The following is a 22,942-nucleotide window of genomic DNA, read 5'->3' on the forward strand; positions in this document are numbered from 1 at the left end:
TTTGGCATCAGGCAGCCCTGGCTGTTCAGAGGGGGCTTGTACTGAGGGCAGTTGGGTGGCCCCCACCCTTGAGTGCTGCCACCCTGCCCCTCAGTGCTGCTCCCCATGCCCCTTCTCACCCATTCAGGGGTGGCCACGGTGGCCGGGCATGGAGGGGACATTGTGAAAATGGGGGACAGCGAGCCCCTAGGCCGCAGCAGGGCAGAGGCTGTGCCCCCTACACACACACAAGCAGCGTCACTTTTGCTTTATTTAATAAAAAAAAGTCTTCACCACCACTGAGAATTTTTCCTTTTTTTTTATAACTATGTATTTTGTCATTGTTTATGGTTTCAGTTGTGGGGTTTAATCCTTTTCAACAGTGACAAACTGAGGTAACGTCTGTGACACTACAGCCTCTCCTACGGGAAGAAAGTCCAAAACCTGACAGCTGAGGGAACTGGAAATAAAAACCTGACAACCTACCGACACAGCGACCTCGACGGGGACAGAAATCACACCTGGCACCCCCCTGGGACAGACCCGCGGGAGGTGCCACCGAGCCCTCCGGGATGGCCGGGATCCCTTACCTACATTATTGCACGAAAGATCGAGGACATAGAGGGACCTAAGGCAAGAAGGAGAAAAACCCGTGCCTAGAGCGACTCTACTTGGGGGCAATGCTACGTCTAAGGCCGCCCGGGGCGGGGGCTCGCCCGCCTGCTCTGTAAACTGCGGCTGCTGCTGGATTAGCGTGATAGCCCTTGTGCGGGATTGCGGCGCCGAGGCACGTGGGGCGCACGGCGCCCACCCCATGGGAGGGAAGCCCGAACCACACTGGAGTGCCGCCGCCCTGGGGTGCCCTCCAGCCTCCCCAGTGGGCTCCCTGCTCCGCTGGGTGCCCAAACCCACGAGGGGAGTTGTGTCCCACACATGACCTTGTCATGAAGGGACAACCAGCGGCTCCTGCCACCAGCCCCTGCCTCACTGCAGCCAGCGCCGGGGATTCTACCGCGCTGCCTCCTCCCCGCCAGACCCAGGGGAGGGTGACACGGTTTGGGGAAGGGACGACAGCAAGGAGGGGTGATGGGGCAGCACCTCGGGACGCTACTTGGAGACCCCTCCCCTGCTCCCGGGGTGTGCGGGCTAGCCTGGGGCTGCAAAGCCGACACCTCTTCTGGTTCCCTGGGTGCAGAGTCTGCAGAAGGGACACAGAGATATCACCACGGCAAAGCCAGCCCAGCCCTGAGCATTCAACCTGCTGGATGGCACCGCGGCCAGCAGCCACAGCCCAGAGCACAGCTCCAAGCTGGGGGGACCCACCCCTCTGGCAGGGTCGGGGGCTGTATGGGACAGGGCAGGGGGAACAGGGGCTGTCAGTGACAGTAGTGGGACATACAATGACACACAGATAGGGACACTTGCTACATCGATGGCTGCCAGCACCTCCCAAAGCAAGGAGGCAGCCAGGGCTGCCAGGGGTCCCAGTTTGCCCAAAACCCCCTGGCTCCCCATCACCAGCCCAGTGCCCACCTCCCCATCCCTTCCTGGTTCCCACCAGTGGGAAAGGGACTGGTGGAAGGGGACAAATCATAATCCAACCAAACCTCCCAAAAGGCCTCCACAGTGCAGGATCATCGGCCCTCCCGCTTCCCAGCTGGGGGTCAAGCACAGCATGGGAGAGAGCCAGTGGGCACTGCCCGCCCCAGACCTCCCACCCACTATCCTCCCAACTCTTCTTCCCTGTACTGGGAGACCCCTCCCTATGCCACCCTGAGGGGAGCCTTGGAGGGGCAGCACGGCCGTGGCAGGACCGTGGGCAGCCCTGTACTCCCCGGCAGTGAGCGATGCCCTTGGCCAGGCACCCACTGCCGGCCCCACCCAGGCGGAGGGGTGGCATTGGCATCCTCCGTGCTATGGAGTGCAACCGGTTCTGTCCTTTTCCTCTGCGTTTGTGTTTCTTTTTCTTTTTTTGCTTTGGGAGACTTGGAGCCTGGTCCCGGCTCGTGCTACCATCAGGAGCAGCTCCCCCCATCCCTGTCCCCGGGGCGGGGGGACGGGACAGGTCGTGTGGCTGCCACACGCCACTGTGGCACCATCAGACGCAGATCTCTATTGCTGTGGCCAGGACCATCTGCCCTTTGCCTTTGTCCTGTCGTCCGTCTGTCCTGCTCGCCGTCCCCGGGGCGGCCGTGCTGAGCTCGGGTCCGCGCGCTCCGCTCCCTTCCGTCAGGACGGTCCTCTTGAGCGGGGTGGGGGTGCAGGAGCCCGCGGCCTCGTGGCAGTGGGGCCCGGCCGGGAGCTTGTCCCTGGCATGTTTGCGGGAGCGGTAGGAGGGTCGGCACCGCACCTCAGCCATCAGGTCACACTTGATGAAGTAGAAAACCTCCTTGACGGGGCAGCGCTTCTCGGGGTCAAGGGCCAGCAGGCGCTGGAACATGCGCAGGGCACTGTCCGTGAAGCGCCGCCACTGCGAGGGCAGTCCCCCAAGCCGCCCCTTCTGCCACCGCACAAACTCCTCGAAGAAGGCGTCGGACGCCACTGCTGCCTCCCAGGGGAAGTTCCCGGTGAGGACGCAGAATATGAGCACCCCAAAAGCCCAGACATCGATGCTGGTGTCCACAGCGAAGCCCTCGGCCCGGCCGGCCTGGCACACCTCGGGCGCAGTGTAGGGGATGGTGCCGCTGATGCGCTTGACACGGCAGCCCACCTTGCGGGTCATGCCAAAGTCGGCCAGTTTGACACGGCGGCAGTCGCGGTCGAAGAGCAGGACATTCTCTGGTTTGATGTCCCGGTGCACCAGGCTCTTGCTGTGCATGTAGTCGAGTGCCAGGCCCAGCTGCTGCACACAGCGCTTCACCAGCTCCTCGGGGAGTCCCACCTGTGAGGACAAAGAGTCAGCCCCGGGGTGTTCCCATCTGGCTCAGGGACCCACATATCTGTTACACATCCAACATGTTCATGGATGCTTTAATCTGGATGCTCTCTGGGTGATGGGTCCTGGGCCAGCCAAGGGATAAGTGGTGGCTCTCAGGCTCCCCATAGACACCCAGGATGGTGTGGGTTGGAAGGGACCTTAAGGACCATCTCGTTCCACCCCCTGCCATGGGCAGGGACACCTTCCACGAGGCCAGGTTGCTCCAAGCCCTGACCAATCCAGACTTGAATACTTCCAGGGATGGGGCAGCCACAACTTCACCAAGGAAAGGGACATGGGTCCTAGGCCACCCCAGGGATAGCTAACAGGCCTTAGGCCATCCTAGGGATGGATGATGGATCTCAGACCAGCCAAGGATGGGTGATAAGTCCCAGGCCACCTTAAGGATGCATTACAAAGCCCAGACCACCCTAGGGATGCATGATGGATCTCAGGTCACCCTGGGGGTGGATGATGGATCTCAGCTACCCAGAGAATGGGTGACTGGTCCCAGACTTGCTTGTAGGTACTTGTGTTCAGGGAGGGCCCAAACAGGGTTCCCAGGTCCCTGCACCTGCAGCCCCTTCCCACATGGGTACCAAAACACCACAGCAGCTTTTCTCAGTGTTGTGGGTATAGTGGCCCCCCACATTCCAAGAAGGCTCCCATGGGAGGGATGGGGACTCGCACCTGTGGCGGAATGATGTCGAAGAGGTCCCCGCCGGGGGCATACTCCTGAGCGAAGACATAGCAGTCCTCGGTCTCAAAGACCACGTCAAAGACCTTGATGATGAAGGGGCTGGAGGAGAGCATGTTGGTGATGCTGAACTCCCGCAGGAAGTTCTTCAGCTTCGTCTTGCTCTTATTGACAAACTTCAGGGCCATCTTGGTACCTGTGGAAGGCAGGGGATGAGAGTGAGTCTGGGGCACAGTTGGAACATGCCAGGCACTCTGGTGCCAGCACACCCCCCGGCTCCCCTCACCTGTGCTTTTGTGGGACACCAGGTCCACCTTGCCATAGGTGCCCTTGCCAAGCTCGCGGATCAGGTCGTAGTGCTTGCTGATGTCGGTGCCTGAGAGGGTGCGGATGGCCAGGGACTGCATGTCCTCGGTGATGAGGGGCACCCCGCAGCAGGCCAACTTGCGCGACGGCTCCTGCTCAATCGAACCTGCACTCATGGTTGCACTGCAAGGCAGAGGCACGGCACCGTTTCAGTGAGTGCTGCAAAGCCACCATGTCCTGTCCTATCCCATACCCAGGGCTGGAGCAGCCCCCACTGGGTACCACCCCTCTGTCCCCTGGGGCCACCGACTCAATGGTTCTGGAGAGGATGCTCCAGTCTCTGCGGGACTGCAGCCCTGCATGTCAGTGGTCCCTGGACCTCCAATTCAGCAGGACATCTGGAGGCAAAGGGAGTCCTCAGGACATGGCAGAGACAGGAGGGCAGGGACATGAACACACACATGAACACACACACACATTTCCTCAGCCCTCGTGCATTCACAGCGTCCCACTGGGGACCCTGGCAGCCAGCCCTGTCCCCTCCACCACCACAGCCCCCTCCAGAGCCAAGCGTTATGCAAGCCAGTGATGCTCCAGAGCAGAACCAGGGCCATGCCACAGGCACCAAGTGGAATATGATGGCTCTGTGACAAATCCCTCTGCCATATCCATCAGCACTGACTCTTGGCCTTCTCCTGTCAGGGTGATGGACACTCTGGTTCAGAGAATCATACAATTCCAGACTGGTTTCAGTTGGAAGGAACTTCAAAGCTCATCTCGTTCCATCCCCTGCCATGGGCAGGAGACCTTTCACTATTCCAGGTTGCTCCAAGCCCCATCCAACCTGACCTTGGACACTTTCAGGGATGGGACAACCACAGCTTCTCTGGGCAACCTCATGGAGATGAGTTTCTTCCCAGTACCCCATCTAACCCTACCCTCTGGCAGTGGAAAGCCATTCCACGTTGTCCTGCCATTCCGGGCCCTTGGGAAAAGCCCCTTGGAGAGGACTTGAAGGGTCGCTCTTCAGCTCTCTTGGAACCCCTTTAGGCACTGGAAGGGGTTCTAAGGTCTTCCTGGAGCCTTCTCTACTCCAGGCTTTACAATCCAAACTCCCTCAGCTTTACCCCACAGCAGAGGAGTTTCATACTAAAAATCATCTTTGTGTCCTCCTTGGGACTTGCTCCAACAGATCCACATCTTTCTTGTGCTGAGGACACCACAGCTGGGTGCAGTACTCCAAGTGGGATCTCACCAAAGAGGAGCAGAGGATGGCCCAGCCAGCAGTATGTGGACAACTGCACTGACATTCTTCACTCCCTTCAAACCAGTGACTGTTTTTCCTCACTCTGGCCATCCCCACAAGTGCTGAGCCCACTACAGTGTCTTCAGGATGCTGCATCATCCTCCATCATCTCCCAAAGCATCCATAGCCCCACAGGGTCAAGATCACACCCAACCCCTTCCCAACAAGTCCGAGCCTGATCTCACACTTCTTCCTCCTTTCTTCCCTGCACTGTGCTGCCTCTCATGCCAAAGCAAAGCTCAGCTTCTTCACTTATTATAGTTGTAATTTTTCCCTGGGAAGTTGGGGAAAAAATAGAAAAGGAACTTCAACATGATGATGTTCCAAAAATGTAACAGTTTGACTCATAAGATCTCCAAAGCAGCTCATCTCCATAGTGTTTCACTGGCCTCCTGGAAGAGGAGCACCATCTCAGTGTCTGGGTGCTGGAGGTGGAGGTGGATCAGCGCAGCAGCTCACTGGAGGCAGGACTGGAAACAGCCTCCAGCATCCTGCAAGAATTCCATCTACGCTTGGATTTACAATCATGCTCATCAGTGTCTCTTAATTAACGGTGCTGAAATGCAATTATTCAAGTCAGGAAGGCTGGGCTTTGAGGAAAAACCTGCTGGTTGGATGGCAGAGAGGAGGGGAAGGACTGATCCATTATGGAAGTGCTTTCCAAGTCAAGGGCTGTTTGCTTTTCCTCTTGGCTCAACCTGTTGGGGTTTCCAGGTGTCTCTGACCATCAACCAAAGGACATCCATGAGAAACAGAGATCCCACGAAGCCAAGTCCCCCTGCTGTGATATGGGTCTGCACAGCTAGCACAGGGATGTGCTTCCTGGGATGGGGCTGTTGCCAGGATCCTGCCGCAGTGCCGCCCGTGCTCCACACAGCACACCCTGCTCTGCCAGGACCAACGGGAACACAGAGCCATCACTGGCCCTGGGAGAAACCAAATAGTGGTGGTGACCAAAATACCAATGAGCTGAGGCCAAGGAAAGCATAAACACAGAAGTTTTCATTAAAAATTGAAATGCTTTTGAAAACATGCTGGGTTTGATGTGAGCAGTGAAGTGGGGTGGCAGCTGGAGGGAGCGAGGGCTCCTTTCAAGCTCTGCATGCTCACAGGAACAGCTGGGATGGGGGAACAGTGGGACACAGGGAGATGATGGTGCCGATGTGGTAAGAGATGCCACCACCCTGGCACAGTTGGAGACAAGGTCCCACATTCTTGGCTGCCTTCTGCACCCAGGCCAGCCCCATAAATGTGCCAGATCACGTCACACCAAAGCAAAACAGAACCTTTTCTCGGCACATGAGCTCCTCTCCTGCCCCCAAACACTGGAAGAGAGAAATCTGCACCATGCCCAAAGGAAGCCAAACTCGCCTTCTCCCAGCTCATTTGTTTTCGGTGTTAATGAAGGAGCTTTCCCAAGCAGGAGGGAAGGATGCAAATACCACCCGAGTCCTGGCAAAGGGCCCCACGGCTCAGGATCCTAGGAATGGCAAAGTGGGAGCAAAGCTGCTGCCACATGGCACTGGGACCCTCTGCTCACCACAGGAAGTTCCTGCCATCATCTCCACATCCCGAACCATTTCTCCTACTATTCAGACTAAAATTGTTCTGTGTTTAAGCTTCAGAACCATTTATCTCATTGAGTGAGGAGGATAATCCACCCACTTCTTCCTTGCTCCCTGGCAGGTATTTATAGGCAGCCACTTGTCTCCCGTCGGCAGCTCCTGCTCCTCTTCCCAAATCTCCTGGCTCCATCCCCAACACCGCGGAGCAGATCCTGGGAGGACATAATCCCACAGCCAGAGCCCAGCATCCCATCAGGTACTGAGGCTGGCACTCAGTACCTGATGGGACTCTGATGCTACTCCCTGGAAGGGGATACTTTGCCCTGGTCTGAATCTCTCTCCACATCCCACACCACTGCACACCCAGCCTTGGGCACATCAGCTCTGCCGGTAACTCATTGCAAACTCATTAGGAGCTCAGTGAGAGGAGCAGAGGCTGCCCCAGAGAGCTGCCCCAGGCTCCCACAGAGTAGGCTGCTGGAGCAGCAGCTGCTTGGAAATTAAGAGGGAAAGGGGGAAAAAAATCCCTCTGGCCACATCAGAGACAAACAGAAAACCAACCCAGTTATTGAGGAAAAAGGGTTTGAGTTGAACCCAGTGCAGGGTTGGAAGCCTGGCCAGGGAATGGGACTCACACCATGGACTGCTCTGGGGTAAGGAATTGGGAAGACAAAGGGAAAACCTACGTGGGGCAGAGGTACAGCCCCAACAAGACCCTGATTTCTCTTTGAAAAATGGAGAAATGAGAAACATGCAGCAGTGGGATGGTCACAAGCCCACATTGCTCTGTCCCTGCACTTGGCAGGTACTTGACAGAGCTTTGATTTCCCCCTTCACCATTCCCAAATCCTTAGTTATTAGCAGGTAACACTGAGTCCCGCCCAAGCCCAGCAGGCTGGAGGCGAAGACATCCATCAGGACAGAGCTCCCTCCCTCCACACCCCAACCAGATCCTAAACCTTCCCTATTTTCCCCAAACGACCCACTGAGTCTGCAAAGTCATGTCCAAGGGGGGCTGGCCCTGCCAGGGCCATCCCCACTCCTGGCACCTCCCTTCTCACACTACCCTGGTGCTGGTCTGTCACCAGAGTGAGGGGCCCAGCAATGCTTTGACCATACCCCATGCAGAGCCACTGCCTCCCAGCACCCTGCTCCATTTCCAGTCCCTGCTGCCTCTGTTCCTGCCTGACCTTGTTCTGGGGACATCCTCTCCTCTCCTCTGTACCACTGGGACCTGCACATCAGATATTAGCTGCGCTTCCTGGGGACCATGGCACAGCCGAGCCCAGGGAGGGCTCACAAAGGCACCTTCTCTTATTGAGGACGTCTCCGCAGGCATAGAGGGAGGACGGGCGTCTCATGGGGCCTTGGAGCCACAGTGGCACCTGCCACAGCTGGGCAGCCTCCACCCAGGCTAGCCACTGCCTCCCATCCAGCCAAAAGCAGCAAAACATGTGTAGGGAAAGGGTTCCTTCACCCATATGCCAACCTGGGACCATCCAAAACCACTGAGTGTATCTGTGTTGGTCACGCATGGCACAGGGACATTGGCCTGTGGTAGCAGTTTTGGAACAGCCTCTCTGCCAGCATCCCACAGTCCAGGAGGAGCAGCCACCCCCAAGAATGCCATGGATGGGGCACATCTCCATGTTCTCTGGCTAGCTCCATGGAGAGACAGTGCAGGGAAATGCTTGAGCACCACTGACACCACCGAAACCAGGACCAAACCTCCACCAAAGCACCCACAACAACCAGAACTCCCCAGTGCGGGATTGAATTGGCACTGAATTCCAAGTTGTCCAACAATTCTCATACCAGCTCCTTGCCTAGACCAGCACAGCCTGCTCAGTACCAGGATCGTCTTCGGCAAAGCCAATGAACAACCAGCCACAAACGGGCTCCCAGCTGGCAGGAACTGCTCTCCTGGTGGGGATGTCCAAGCTATGGGGCAGCGCCAGACCCTCTCACACCCCTCCACAATGTGTCCTGCTATGGGATCCATCTCCTCCTGTCCCAGGATTCAGGTTTTGCAGGCAGATTTGGGAAGAGCAAACAAAGCAGCACAAGGACTCTCCTCTGACAGCTCCTGGAAAGTCACCATTCTCCCTTCCTGCTGCTGTCCTCCATGCCCTCTGCACTGCTCTGCTGGAACTGCCAGCAGGATTTTCACACTGTGCTGCTGTCCCTGTCTATCAGCCCTGGTGGCAGAACATTGGCCACCTTTCGGTGCTTCAGCCTCCCAGGATTTCTGCTGCCGAGCGGGATGGCTTCATTAGGACCTCAGCTCCTCCAGCCTCCGGCTCCTCCTGCCTTTGCCACTGACACCAGGGATTTATGATTACTTCATTGTTTCATTGGTTTCATCAGCCTGTCATTATTTCCCTCCCAAAACTCTTCTGCCAGGGCCGGCAGCATGGCACGGTTGAGATCTGCAAAGACAAAACACCCTGAGCGGCACCTGCACATCATCCACTCCCCGGGTCCCCACGGCAGGGCTGGCCAGCCTTCAGCCCCACTCACTCCCTGGGGCAATGGGGGCACATCACCCCACCGCAAAAAACAGCGCTGGCACCGCTTCAAGGGGCTGCACAGCCTTTATGTGTCCCATGCAGTCTGGGCATCGCTCCTGCCTCAGCCCCTGCTCCCACCGCTGGGAGTGCTCCCATGAAGGAGGATTGTCCCACGTCTTCTCCCGAAGCATCCCGGGCACGGCACGCTCACACCCTGCTCAGGACCACTCTGAGCACCAGGCAGGGCAGGGGCTTGGCATGTGGGCACACGGCTCTGTGTTTCGCTTCCCCGTGGGCGACACCCCGATGCCGTGTCCGGCACAGAGGAATGCTGAGGCCAGAGCACCTCTGTCACTGTCCCCACCTGAGCTGTGGTGGGGCTCCCGGCTGGCGTCGCCCGCCCGCGGCCACAGCGGCAGTGAGGCCGGACCTGGAGGAAAGTGGGTCACGCTTCCACTTCCCCGCCGCAGCCGGAGAGACGCTGCTGTGGGATGGAGGCCGGGGCCCTGCCCGCGGTGAGCACGCATGGGGGGGCCATGAGGGGCATGAGACGGGGGAAAAGGGAGGTGGTGAGGGGACACAATGGGACATGAGGGACTCAATGAAGGGACACGAGGGGACACACGGCGAGATGATGAGAGGAGATGACATGGGGACATGACAAGGAGACAAGAGAGGACACAGTGAGGAGACAATGAGGGTACAGGAGGGGAGATGATGAGGGGGCAGAGGGAAGATGACAAGAGGACATGAGGGGACACAATGAGAGGAGGGAAGAGGGAAGACAGGAAGCTGATGAGGGAACACAAGGGGAGGTGAGGGAACATGAGGGAAAACAAGGGGAGACGACATGGGGAGGTGATGAGGGGACACTGGGGGACACAGTAAGGGGACACGAGGGGACACGGCCTGAGCTGCCCCCAAGGCCGCCTTTCCTGGTTCTCCCCCTCCCCCATTTGCAGCTGCCTTCCACCTCAGCACATCCTTCCAGATCCCCCAAATCCATCGGGAGCCCCCGGGGACCAGCTCCCCCGGCCCCCGGCCCTAGCTTCGCTCCGGTGTCGCTCACGCCCCGCCGTCCTTGTCCCTCCCCTCGTCCCCCACGCCGTGCCGTGGCCGCCCGGGGCGCAGGTGCCACCGGCCGCAGGAGGGACCCGGTGCGGGGGTCAGCCGAACCCCGGGGGCAGAGCCCGCACCGCGCGGGGCCCTCCCCCCGCTCCATTCATCCCGGAGCCCCGCTTGTACTGGGATGAGGTGTTTGCCCCCTCCCCGCGCCGTGCGGGCAAACAAAGGGCGGCCTCGGTACCGGGCGGGCAGCGTCCCCCGCACCCCCACTGCCGCACCTCCAATTCCCCACCCGATCCCCGCAATCCCCCATGCCCGCACCCCGATCCCCGCACCGCCGCCTTACCCGAGGGACGAGCCGCCGCCGCGCCCCGTCCCCGCCGCCGCCGCCCGCCGCTCGCCCCGCTGGGCTCCTCATGCCGCGGCCCCGCCGCCGCCGCCGGAGGAGCGGAGCGGAGCCGAGCCCCCCGCAGCCCCCGGCAGCGCCCGCCCCGCGCTGCGCTCCGCCCGCCCCGGCACCGGCGCCGCCCCGGGGAGGGAGCGCGGAGCGGGAGGAGCGGGGGGGCTCTGCCGCCGGCCCGCGGGGAGGGGGAGATGCGCGATAAGAGATGCGGGATGCGGCGCGCTGCTTGTCCACACCCCAGATGTAGCTGTGACGATTCGGAGCAGGAGTAACCCTGGAGTGGGGCTCGGGGATGAGCCGCCCCCTCCCCTCCGGGTGCGGAGCAGCTCCGGTACCGCGGCTCGACACGGAGCAAAACACGGGGCTGGAGACAATAGGGACGAGACTTCACACCCCCTCCCAACCCCTTCCCAATAGTCCAAGCTTGGAGCATCTGGAAGTCACCAACACCAGCACCAGCACCATGCAGCGGGAATGCCCGGACACAGAACTGCATCCCGCTGCCCACTGGTACCCTGAGTACCGCAATCCCTGGGCCCTCCAAGGCTCTGATCCCTCTCCTTTGGCACAGGTGATGTCAGCTGTGGTGTAGGTGATGCCCACCATGAATCAGAGAGTCATGGAATAGTTTGGATGGAAAGAGACCTTAAAATTCATCTCGTTCCATGCCCCTGGCGTGGGCAGGGACACCTTTCACCAGCCCAGGATATTCCAAGACCCATCCAACCTGGCCTTGAGCACTTCCACAGATAGGGCAGCCACAGCTTCCCTGGGCAAACTCTTCCAGCACAGCACAGGTGAGGCCCACCATGGCTCAGGCAGCCCTCCCAAGTGCTGCTCCTCCATACATGCAGGACTCAAGGCTTCCCATGGACAGTTGGAACATTTGGGCTGAGCCAGGGAACACCGACAAAGACAAAGGCATCATAGAGACTTCCCTTCAACTGCCTTAAATTTGGCAACATGCTCAGCATGCGGTGCCAGAGCCGGGCACCAGGAGCTCCCGGTCGCCTCCAGGCTGGGGGACAGTGACAGGTCTCCCAGAGGAAGGCGAGGGGTAGGCACTGTGCTCCTCCTTAGAGCACCCCAAGGCACATCTCCTCTTTCCACATTTCCCTCTGTCCACATAGACACTGAGCAGGGACATTTAACACATCATGTGTTGCTTGGCTCTCAGCTGGGTACTGGGTCCTTTTACTCCCCTGATAACATGTTTTGAGCTGACCCACAGCTGTAGGGCTTCCTCGTGCTCTGAGGGGGGGCAGTGGGTGGTTTCCACACACCAGCTGTGCTGTCTCTGCTGGGTTTGGGGCTGTCCCATTGCCCCCTGAGTCCCCTGAGTCCCCCAAGTCCCGGATAGGGCTGGGGAGCCATCAGCACTGACTCACTGCCAGCTTGGAACTGCTCCTGTTGAGGATGCAGAGCAATTAGTCTTTTCATGAATGACTTTAAAGCAAGAGGGTGAATCACACACCAACACTCTGCTTTAATTTGTGTCAGGATTGACTGTGCCACTGTCACCCTCTTCGTGCCTGGCAGCTGCATGGGACATTGCCGACCCAGGTCTGGGCCCTGGGAAAAGCAGCTGTGGCTCATAGTGCCAGTCCCCTCAATCCCCCTCCTCTCACTGGTTCCTGATAGCTCTGGCACCCATTGCTCAAATGTTCCAAGTGTGGATGATCCCCACTGGGATGTGGGCATCCATGTGGCATGACAGGAGAAATGCCATAGTCCAGTGGCCCAGCAAACCACAGTGGGCTGGTTGTGGGCTGATGGTGCTCAGATCAGCTGATGTGGGGGTGGGAAAGGTGTGGCATGGGACAAGAGAGCATTGTAGTGGTGAAGGTGCTGGGAAAAGGAAAAGTTCTGAGAGATGGGGTCAGAGCTGGGGTGCTCCCTGTGCCATCAGAGCAGCAGAACACAGGTTGGTGAAAACCACAGCTGCTTTCCTCACAAGCTCCACTCCATGGGCTGCTGGGGATGGAGTGGGTCCAGCCTCAACCCTTCCCAAGTCCCATGTCACCCTGTGTCCCCTGCCTGTCCTTGACATGCCATCCCAGTTCCCGCAACCTCCTGCTCACAGCGTTCCAAGCTGCTCCTCTGAGCTCTCCTTCAACTCCTGCCCTATTTATAGCTCTGGGCTGTTTCTAGGTCATGCAGGAGGTGCCAGTGCCCAGGGAGGCAGCCCGGGGACCACGGGGGGCTGCAGGGATGGTGCCACAGGTCCCACACATGGATCAGCTCCTGGTGTCACCACCCCAGTGCCAGAGGATGGGGATGTGGCATGCTCCAGGTACACAGAGGCTGATCTGGGTCTGGCAGAGCTCCATGGGACTCCATGGGGCTCTGTGGGGCTTGGGATGCCTCCACAGGGTTTGGTGGGGCTCAGCAGGGCTCTGTGGAGCTCTATGGGACTCCATGAAGCTTTGTGGAGTTCTGTGGGGCTCCATAAGGTTCACCATGTCTTTGTGGGGCTTTGTAGGGCTCAGCAGGGCTCTGTAGGACTCCATGGGGCTCCACGGGCTCATTAGCACTCTCTGGGGTTTTGTGGGGATCTCTGGGGCTCCATGGGGCTCAGCAGAGCCTGACAGGCCTCTGTGGGGCTCAGAAGGACTCCATGTGGCTCCACGGGACTCTGTGGGGGTCCATGGGGCTTGTCAGGTCTCTTGGTGGCTGCCAGGTTGCAGCCCGGCTCCTCACCAGCATGTGGGTCACACACACACTGAGTAACAGTAACACCAGTAGTACCAGGCTTGTGGTCTTCAAAGCACTCCCAGAATAGTAATAACTAATTATGATTAACAAGATGAAAGGAACCAGATCAAACATGTTTATCACCTCATACAACGCCGAACTGTGTGAAGATCCCCCAGCTCCCCAAGGGACCATGAGTGTGCCTGGGATTTCTCCTCAGAAAGGGAATATCCAGCTTGTGCCATGGGATGTGCTTGGACAGGGTGGGCAGCAGGAAATGACCTGGAAAGGCCAAAATTTTTCCAGTGAGCCCAGTGAAGGTCAGTTGCCCCTTCGGCATTACTTGGTCAGGGTGGGATTCAAGGGGCTGAACCCCCCACGGTCACCCGCAGCCTGTGACACACCGGTGACACGAGCTAAAACCTCCCGGGGATGCTGCGAGGATGCTGGGAAGGAGCAGAGGGAGGAAAGGCGGGAGGGTGACGCGGGAGCGGAGCACGCCGGGAGCCACCGCCCTGGTGAAGGGGACCCCCATCGGGTCTGGGGGCTCCGGAGTATCCCGGCTGGGGGTCGAACACCTTCCCACCCCGCCAGCCTGAGGTGAAACTTTCATGTCGGGGGTACTGTGTGCCCACTCCGTCCCTGGGGACAGCGCCGATCCACGGGCAATTCCAGGGGAAAGGGGAGTGGTGCGAGCTGGTTCCCGGAGCGCTGAGCTCAGTGCCCCCCAGCTCGGTGGTTCTCCCACGCCTGTGTTGCCATCCCATGTGGTGGCCGCCGGGATGAGCTTCCCATGGCTGCTCTCAAGGTCAGAGAGAGGACACTGCTCAGGAGCTGTGGGCACAGGTCAAGCCCCTGCCAGCGGCCCTTGGGGTGATGCCTCCCCTTCCCAGCCCCCCAGGGCCCGTCCGTGCCCTCGAGGGGCATGAGATGGACCCCAACAACAGGCAAGGGGCACAGCACCCTGCGGGCTGGTCCCCCAACACAGGCTGGGTCAGGATCTGCAGCACCGGCCGCACTTGCAGTGAGCTTGGGAATGGTGTTGCCTCTGGAGCCCAATGATGGCTGTGCAGCAACCGGGCTGGAAGGAAACAGAAGGGGGTTCTTTTGAATGGGTTTCTTGGGAAAAGAGGCAGAACGGGTTTTCTGGGGGAGAGGGAGGGACTGAACTGGGAGCACGGGGAGAGACACGGGTGTGGCACCCCGACACCTCGGCACGCCCGTAGCCCGGTACCCAGCACCATCCAGCGCTGCACGGCGCCGGCCGCCTCCGCTCGCAGCCCGTTCTCCTGGCACCATCTAGAGGCTGCGGGGACGGGCACGGGGGGACGGGCATGGGAGGGACGGGCACGGAGGGATGGGCACGGAAGGGACGGGCACGGGGGGACGGGCACGGAAGGGACGAGCACGGAAGGGACGGGCACGGAAGGGACGAGTACGGGGGGACGGGCACGGAAGGGACGGGCACGGAAGGGACGGGCACGGGGGGACGGGCACGGAAGGGACGAGCACGGAAGGGACGAGCACGGGGGGACGGGCACGGAAGGGACGGGCACGGAAGGGACGGGCACGAGGGGATGGGCACGGAAAGGACGGGCACGGGGGGACGGGCTCCGGGGCACGGGCACGGGAGGGACGGGCACAGGAGGGACGGGCACGGGGGCACAGGCACGGGGAGACAGAGATGGGGAGATAGACGCTGCCACAGCACCCACGCGTGGGGGCCACGCACTGTCCCTGGCACAGGTGGCAGGACGAGGGAGCACCCTCTGGTATCATGCCCTGATCACCCGAGGAACGCTACTGCGGTGGGGTTGTGCTGAAGGTGACATGCAATGACAGCCTTGTGCCCATGGGATGCAGTCAGGCTCAGGAACAGGCTGGTGACAACTAGGGGGTGTTCAGAGATGGGGACCACCCACAGCGCAGCCCTCCTTGGAGCAGGACAGAATAAATAGAAGCCTCTGGGCACAAGCCAAGAATGTCCATCCTTCACCGTCCCCTGGTGGAGGAAGGGATGGTCCCTGTGGCCACCATGGGGACTCTGGGCCACTATACTGCCACCCTGGGTGCTCCCTCCTTGGCTGAGAATGCCACGAAACTCATGACACCTGTGACCCAGCACAGTCTGGATTCTGCCGGTTGGCTCCAGCCCCAGGCTGAACTATGGGATGGGAGCCCTGGGAATTCTGTGCATCCCTCAGCCAAGCAGCACCCACACCCAAAGCCCCTTTTGATCCCTGGTCTCCCTGTCCCCCGACCTGGGCAGTGACTCATGGGAAACAAGGCTCCAAAACCCCAAGATTTACACCAAAACCAAATCCTACAGCTTCCTGCACACCGGAGGGCAGGACAGACTGTCTGGATTTTTCCATACCCACAGCCCAGCCGATGGACCTGAGCCCCTCTAGACCTTGCCATGGGCAGCCAGTGCCTGGGGAGCTCCTGGGTGGCACAAGTGGGAGCTCTGCTCTGGGAATGGAAGCGTGGGATAGGAACCGACAGTGGCTCAGTGCCATGGAGGAGCAGTTGGGCACAACATGTGCCAGCGTTCACACCTTGCATCCCTACTGGCTGCCTGGCTAATTCTGGCACCGGCACATTCTCCTTGGCTACTGCTCAGCAGCGCCAACGGGAGAGGAGATTTTGGGGAAGGGGGAGGTGAGCGCCAGAGCTGGTGCTGAGAGGGACAGGCCTTGGGAAGCCTCGTGGCTCTCGCTGGGGACCCCTCAAACTGCACTGGCCCCCTGGCCCCAGCCAGGGAAGAGCAGAGGCTGGCCAGAGACCCTGCTCAGGTGGGCAGCAGTGAGTGGAATGGCTCTGGAATGCTGGGAGCGTGCACACTGCTGCCCACAGCTCTGCTGCCAAGGGCACAGCAGCATGGCATGGCATAGGATGCCCACTGGGTTCCCTGGAGAGCTGCTTCCAGGGAAGCACAGCCAGATGCACACACATGCTGTGCACACAGCCTCTCCAGCAGTGCATGGCACAGTACGAGGCTCCGGACTCCTCTGTCCAGAAGACGATGTCCAAAGAAACTTTGGAATGGCCTATGCCAGGCTCTGTTCCTGAGTCCAGCTTGCTGCCCTGCTCTCATGCCATGCACCACCGTGGGATCATGGCACGGCCCCACCAGCGCTGTGTCCCCGCCAGTGATGTCCCGGGATCAGTGGCACTTACCTGTGCAGGTGCAGGGGCTGCAGCTCCTCTTTCTGGAAGCAGACGAAGCAGAAGGAATCCATCTCTTGACTCCAGTGGCTGCCGTGCCCAGGCGAGTGGGACCGCAGGGCACGCAGCGCCGGAGGGGTGTTGGCATCTTCCTCGCCGGCGCCGGCAGTGCCCGAGGCTCACGCCGGCCCTCCCGGGGCCATGGTGTTGGGGAACTCGTCACACGGCCGGGCTGAGCGCCGGGACCGGCCGCTCGCCGGGCACGGAGGCAGTGCCGGGCTGTGCCATGTCCCACGTCGCTCTCGCTCCGGAGCTGACGATGCCCAGTGCCACCCCGGCACCCATCGTGCAGCCCGGCCGGCGGCAGTACCAGTTCTCAGGGAGTGCGAGCAGGGACCTGGAATAGCATCACGCGGGCGAGGGGTCCGCTAGCGTGGGATGAGGCGCCGGCCGAGCTCTGCAGTTTTGCAGAGGTCGCGGGAAGCAGCAGCCCCGTGACAGCGGCCGGCGGATGGTGCTAGTACCGCTGTGAGGGAAAAGTGTCCCTTGCAGCAGGTGGGGGCCGCAGGGTCTGGCAGGATCCAGCGGGGTCTGGAAGGGTCTGGCAGGGTCCGGCAGGCAGGCGGCCGGATCGGGAGCCCAACACGCTGATGGAGGAGGAAAGTTGTGTCGCCGTGGAGCGGCGGCTCCGCGAGGCTCGACGCACCGGCAGAGCAGCCGCTCTCTCTGACAGCTAAACCGGCGTGTGGGTATTAATAGCTCCAGACTCCCGCGGCGAGGCTGGAAGTTAACTCCTCACCTGCCGCCTGCCCGGGCTCCAGCCGCTCTCTCCCGTCACCGGGGGCTGCCTCGGGTCTCGCCAGCGCTGCCGTCGAGACTGGCAAACTCAGCCCACCGGCCCCGTGCACTGGGAGTCACCAAGTGACTGTTCCCAGTGCCTTCCCGACTTCCCAGGCTTTGACACGGGGTCCATGGCACAACCAGAGGAGAAATCTCTTAACCTAGCTGCCTGTGCCCTGCCAACGGTGGAGTAAGTGGCCTGGGAGCCATCCTGGAGCCAACATGGAGCTATTCTGTAAGACTTGTTCCCACTGCCGGGCACACAGTAGGAGCACCATGGTGCCTAGTGCAGGGTGTCCCTCCCCACAATGTGTGTCCATGCCCCATGAGTGACATCTTGCCCCATGATGGGTGCTCCTGCCCCAAAAGGGACCACTGGTGCAAGCCAGGGTAGCCATGCCAGCAATGTCCAGCTGCTCCAGTGGGATAAACTAAGCCAGCACATTGGTCAGGTGCCCCCGAGCCCACGAGGCCTTGTGCACTCGCCATTCTCCAACTATTGGGACCAGCTCAGGGACCAGCACACGTCCCCCATGTCCCTGAGACCCAAGTCTGGTCACTCATCCCAGCCCACATCCACATTTGTCTCTGGGACAGAAGTAAAGGCCATGTCCTTGGGAAGTGAAAGCAGGAAGACATGGAGAGGTTTCCCCAGCCTGGCCATGGGCTTTGTCATCTCTCACCCTGAATTATTCACTGTGCGGCTCTGCCTGTGGTGAGTCTGCTCTGGCCACACCCCCACTAATGGCAAAAATCGATGGCTTTTTAATTCCTCATGGCCAGAAAGCTCCAGCTGTGCTGCTCTGGGTCCTGTCCCCCCAGGAGACAGGTGGAACAAGCTTGGAGGGTAATTTATCCCAATTTCATCTCACAGAATCACAGAATCATTGGAATGGTTTGGGTTGGAAGGGGCTTTAAAGACCATCTCATTCCTGCTGTGGGCAGGGACACCTTCCACTAGACCAGGTTGCTCAAAGCCCTGTCCAGCCTGGCCTGGAACAGTTCCAGGGAAGGGGCTCTAAGGTCTCCCCAGAGCCTTCTCTTCTCCAGATGAACATCCCCAGCTCTCCCAGCCCCCATCAGGTCTGTGCAGGGTGTTTGCAGTGATCCTATTTCCATGCTGGTCCATGAGAGCTGGGAAAAGCATCTGCATTCCACAGGCTCTGAGGGAGCCCCTCTCCTGCCTGTGGGATGCAGGTGGGTACCCCCACCACCGCCAGACACCCATGGTCCCCCAGGCCCCTGGGTGTGGCACCAGGGCGCTGGCACTCACCCAGACACCCACTCACTAGAAACACGCTGCAAGGAGTAACAAAAAATGTTAAAATTTAATGCCTCAGCTAATGGGCTGAGTGAAGCGGAGCAGAAACATGGAGAAAAAGGGAATGGGCATGTGTGACCAGTGCCTGGGAGCTCCTGATGGCTTCTGGATTTGCATTCCACTCCACACCACGCTTCCTGGAAGAATGGAAGACCTTCCCTGGCTGGTGGGACCCTGCTGCCCCTCACTCAACAAAAATGCACTAGTGCCCACTGAAGCTCCAGACCAAGAGGCTGCTCATGAATCCATGTGGCTCCTGGTGAATCCCCATAAGAGCTCCTGGTTGGTGACAGACCACTCAGGGTGGGACCTTGCCCATGGGAGCCCAAGCTTCATTGTCCTCCTCGACCACCACCTGCACCTCTGCTGGTCTCCCCACAAAATTGTGGGAGGCTGAGAACAGGAAGAGGTGTGGAAGGAGAGGTCAGGACATCCTATTGTGTTGCCTGGGTGGGATTTCGAGGTCTAGAAAGAACAGACTCTGACCTTTGTGTAGATTTAATAGAAGCCACAGCCCAAATGAGTCTTTCCTCCCTGCCTGTACAAGAGAGGAGTCATCTGTCATTGGAGGGACCAGGCTACTGTAGCTGCTCTTTCCCATCTGCTGCTCCACCTCTGGAGCTCTTGGAAGGGGTCATTTGGACACTGGAATGAATTTCCAGGGCTCCCTTTTAGATACACACAAAACATCTGACTCACAAATCCTGTCTGAAGCTTGTTCTTGCCTGTGCTCCCCCACATCTCCTTCTCTGGGGACCTCCTCGGTATCCTGGCCCTTCATGGGAATTGAGAAGCCATTCCCAGGGATATAATCAGTGTGCCAAAACCCCATCATGCACATAGTCCAAGATGGGGAGCAGAGCAGGAGGCAGGAAGACCTGGCCAGGAGCTGTGGTGGCCACAAAGGTCCATTTCCCAACACGGCCACCCTGGATGGACCTAACCAGTGTGCCCAGCACAGGGATGTGGGCTGGTGTGGGATAACAGCCCCAGCTGACCTCCCTCCATCCCTGGGACACCAGACTGGGTTCCTGTGCCCCACACCAAGTGATGGCAGGCAGAGGAGGACGGACACCCATCCTGGGGAGAGGCATTTTGGGAGCACCCCTTCCTCAGAGCACAAGCTGTGCTGGGTTTAAATAATAAATTGCCCACATTTGTACTTTCTGCAGGAATTTGTACTCAGGAGTTTTACCTGCTGGGTTTTTACATCTTGCTGAACAAGCAAACTCCTTGCCAAGGAACTTGGGAGACATGGAGAACAGGTGGGGTTTGTGGACAAAACTTTTCCAAGCCTCTTTATTGGACTTATAAAACACAGCTTAACCCTTTTCATCAAATTACTTGACATGAGGTAGCAGGGCAGGAAAATGCTCACTTATCCATGGCATTTGGAATGAGTTACATCTCAGTTGGTGGTAGGAACAGTAAAGGAGATGAGAACAGAGAGGTGGGATGTGAAGCACAGCCAGCTGCTGAGTTGGCATGAGGCTCAGAATTACCCAGAAGGCAAAACTCAAATGCTGCAAAACAGGAATAATCCAATTAAATCTGATGAATATTTGAATGTGAGATTGAAGGGGCTTCAATCAAGGCTGGAGCTGTGCAGGAGGCTTGGACAAGAAGGCTTCAAATCACCTTCCAGTGCATTTCAGTGCCTGGTTGTAATAAAAATTGAGGGATAAACCAAACAGTAACAAATTATTTTCACAGATCCTGTTCCCCTGACCTCCCAACACAGCTGTTCAGCTCCATGATATTTCCCTTTCTTCTGTGTTTTTAAAACATAAAGTTACATAAATAAAAACAGGAGGATGGCTTCTCCTTATGCTCCAGTGTGAGACCTGTTGTTACCCGTGTGAGGCACAAGGACACGAAGGGCACTGTGTTGTGTCTGTAAAACCTAAAGAGCACCTGCAAAAAGATGGGGACAGAGTTTTTATAATGGCCTGGAGTGACAGGACAAGGGGGAATGGCTTCCCACTGCCAGAGGGCAGGATTAATCATAGAATCACAGAATCATAGAATTGATTGGGTTGGAAAAGACCTCCAAGATCATCAAGTCCAACCCTTGGTCCAACTCCAGTCCCTTTACCAGATCATGGCACTCAGTGCCACGGCCAATCTGCATTTAAAAATCTCCAGGGATGGTGAATCCACCCCCTCTCTGGGCAGCCCATTCCAATGCCTGAGCACTCTCTCTGCAAAGAATTTTTTTCTGATATCCAACTTAAATTTCCCCTGGCAGAGCTTGAGCCCATCGTGCCCCCTTGTCCTATTGCTGAGTGCCTGGGAGGAGAGACCAACCCCCACCTGGCCAGAACTTCCCTTCAGGCAGTTCCAGACAGTGCTGAGGTCACCTCTGAGCCTCCTCTTCTCCAGGCTGAACACCCCCAGCTCCCTCAGCCTCTCCCCACAGCACTTGTGCTCCAGTCCCTTCTCCAGCCTCGTTGCTCTTCTCTGGACTCGCTCCAGCACCTCAATATCCTTTCTGAACTGAGGGGCCCAGAACTGAACACAACACTCAAGGTGTGGCCTCCCCAAGGCAGAGTCCAGGGGAAGGGTCACTGCCCTGGGCCTGCTGGCCACGCTAGTTTTGATCCAGGCCTGGATCCCATTGGCCTTCTTGACCACCTGGGCACACTGTTGGCTCCTGTTGAGCTTCCTGTCCCTCAGTCCCCCCAGGTCCCTCTGTCTGGCTGCTCTCCAGCCACTCTGTGCCCAGCCTGTAGCGCTGCAGGGGGTTGGTTGTGGCCAAAGGGCAGGACCTGCACTTGGCCTTATTGAACTTCATCCCATTGGAATCAGCCCATCCCTCAAGTCTCTCCAGATCCCTCTGCAGAGCCCTCCTGCATTCCAGCAGGTCGACACTCCCTCCCTCATTTGCTGATGATGGACTCAATCCCCTCATCTAAATCATCAATAAAGATGTTAAACAGGACTGGACCCAACACAGACCCCTGGGGACACCACTGGTGACCAGCTGGATGCAGCTCCGTTCACCAGCACTCTCTGGGCCCGACCCTCCAGCCAGCTCCTGACCCAGCAGAGGGTACACCTGTCCAAACCATGGGCTACCAGCTTTTCCAGGAGTATATTATGGGAGACAGTGTCAAAGGCCTTGCTGAAGTCCAGACAGACACACCCACAACCTTCCCCTCATCCACCAGGTGAGTCACCTGATCGTAAAAAGAGATCAGGTTGGTCAGACAGGACCTGCCCCTCCTAAACCCCTGCTGGCTGGGTCTAATCCCTTGTCCACCCTGAAGGTGCTGTGTGATTGCACTCAGGATGATCTGCTCCATAACCCTGCCAGGCACCAAGGTCAGGCTGACAGGCCTGGAGTTGCCAGGGTCAGCCTTGCAGCCCTTTTTGTGGATTGTGGATTAGATGGGATATTGGGAAGAAATTCGTCCGAGTGGGCAGGCCCTGGCACAGGTTACCCAGAGAAGCTGTGGCTGCTCCATCCCTGGAAGTGTCCAAGGCCAGGCTGGACGGAGCTAGGAGCAACCCGGGGCAGGGGTGGAACAAGATGGGTTTGAGTTCCCTTCCAACCCAAACCATTCCATGCTTTATGATCCCTTTTGCCTTGGAACATAAAGCAAGGACAAAGTTCTCACAAAGCTCAGTGCTCCCTCTCAGCCCCCCATCCTGTGTTAAGAGTGTTGCATCTCCTTGGGCTTTGCAAGGAAAACAGGAATAGAGGAGAAATCTCCCTGTGGGGATCTAGAAGTTCGAAAGAAGGTTCTCTTCCTTCTTTGGTACCATCAGCCAGTTTTGTGCCTGCAGATCTCTCCCACCCCAGCCCAGGGAGCTGGATCAGCTCCTGTTTTGGAGTCCCCAAGAATTCCATCCCCAAACACACACAGGTGGAAACAGCAGGTGCCCCTTATGGCCTGGCTCAGCAGTTCTGTGTCCCTGGCTTCCCCAGCACCTCAGAGCAAGCGTCCACACACAGCCCTGTCGGAATGACAAATGGTGATAATAAGATTATCCTTTTAATGGTCCCCATGGTAACATGCCAGTCGAGCTGCAGATCCTACTGTGAGCCCTGCTGAGGTGGCGGATCCAGGCGCTCCAGCCTCATTTCAGCACAATGCAGGCACAGCATGGAGCTTGGCTCAGCCAGGCATTGGAGAGGTGTTGGAGAGGATTTGGCAGAGTCAGAGGG

At 58.6% G+C, this 22,942-nt stretch overlaps 1 protein-coding gene across 3 annotated transcripts; it reads right to left on the reverse strand.

Annotated features, from left to right (window-relative positions):
• Positions 1 to 232: 232 nt before the first annotated feature.
• Positions 233 to 17,297, reverse strand: SBK1 (SH3 domain binding kinase 1). Of its 3 annotated transcripts, none has more exons than XM_071571003.1 (4): positions 16,623 to 17,297; positions 3,880 to 4,082; positions 3,587 to 3,789; positions 233 to 2,860 (listed from the first exon to the last, which is right to left on the reverse strand). In XM_071571003.1, exons 1-4 carry the CDS (start codon positions 16,682 to 16,684, stop codon positions 2,078 to 2,080), a joined length of 1,251 nt encoding a protein of 416 aa, XP_071427104.1. In that variant the 5' UTR covers positions 16,685 to 17,297; the 3' UTR covers positions 233 to 2,077. The 3 variants fall into 3 exon arrangements, with proteins under 3 accessions (XP_071427104.1, XP_071427105.1, XP_071427106.1); XM_071571004.1 differs by lacking the exon at positions 16,623 to 17,297 and adding an exon at positions 10,692 to 10,828; XM_071571005.1 differs by lacking the exon at positions 16,623 to 17,297 and adding an exon at positions 8,991 to 9,094.
• Positions 17,298 to 22,942: the final 5,645 nt, after the last annotated feature.

This window comes from Pithys albifrons, chromosome 16, assembly GCF_047495875.1.
Source record: "Pithys albifrons albifrons isolate INPA30051 chromosome 16, PitAlb_v1, whole genome shotgun sequence".
Taxonomy (NCBI): domain Eukaryota; kingdom Metazoa; phylum Chordata; class Aves; order Passeriformes; family Thamnophilidae; genus Pithys; species Pithys albifrons.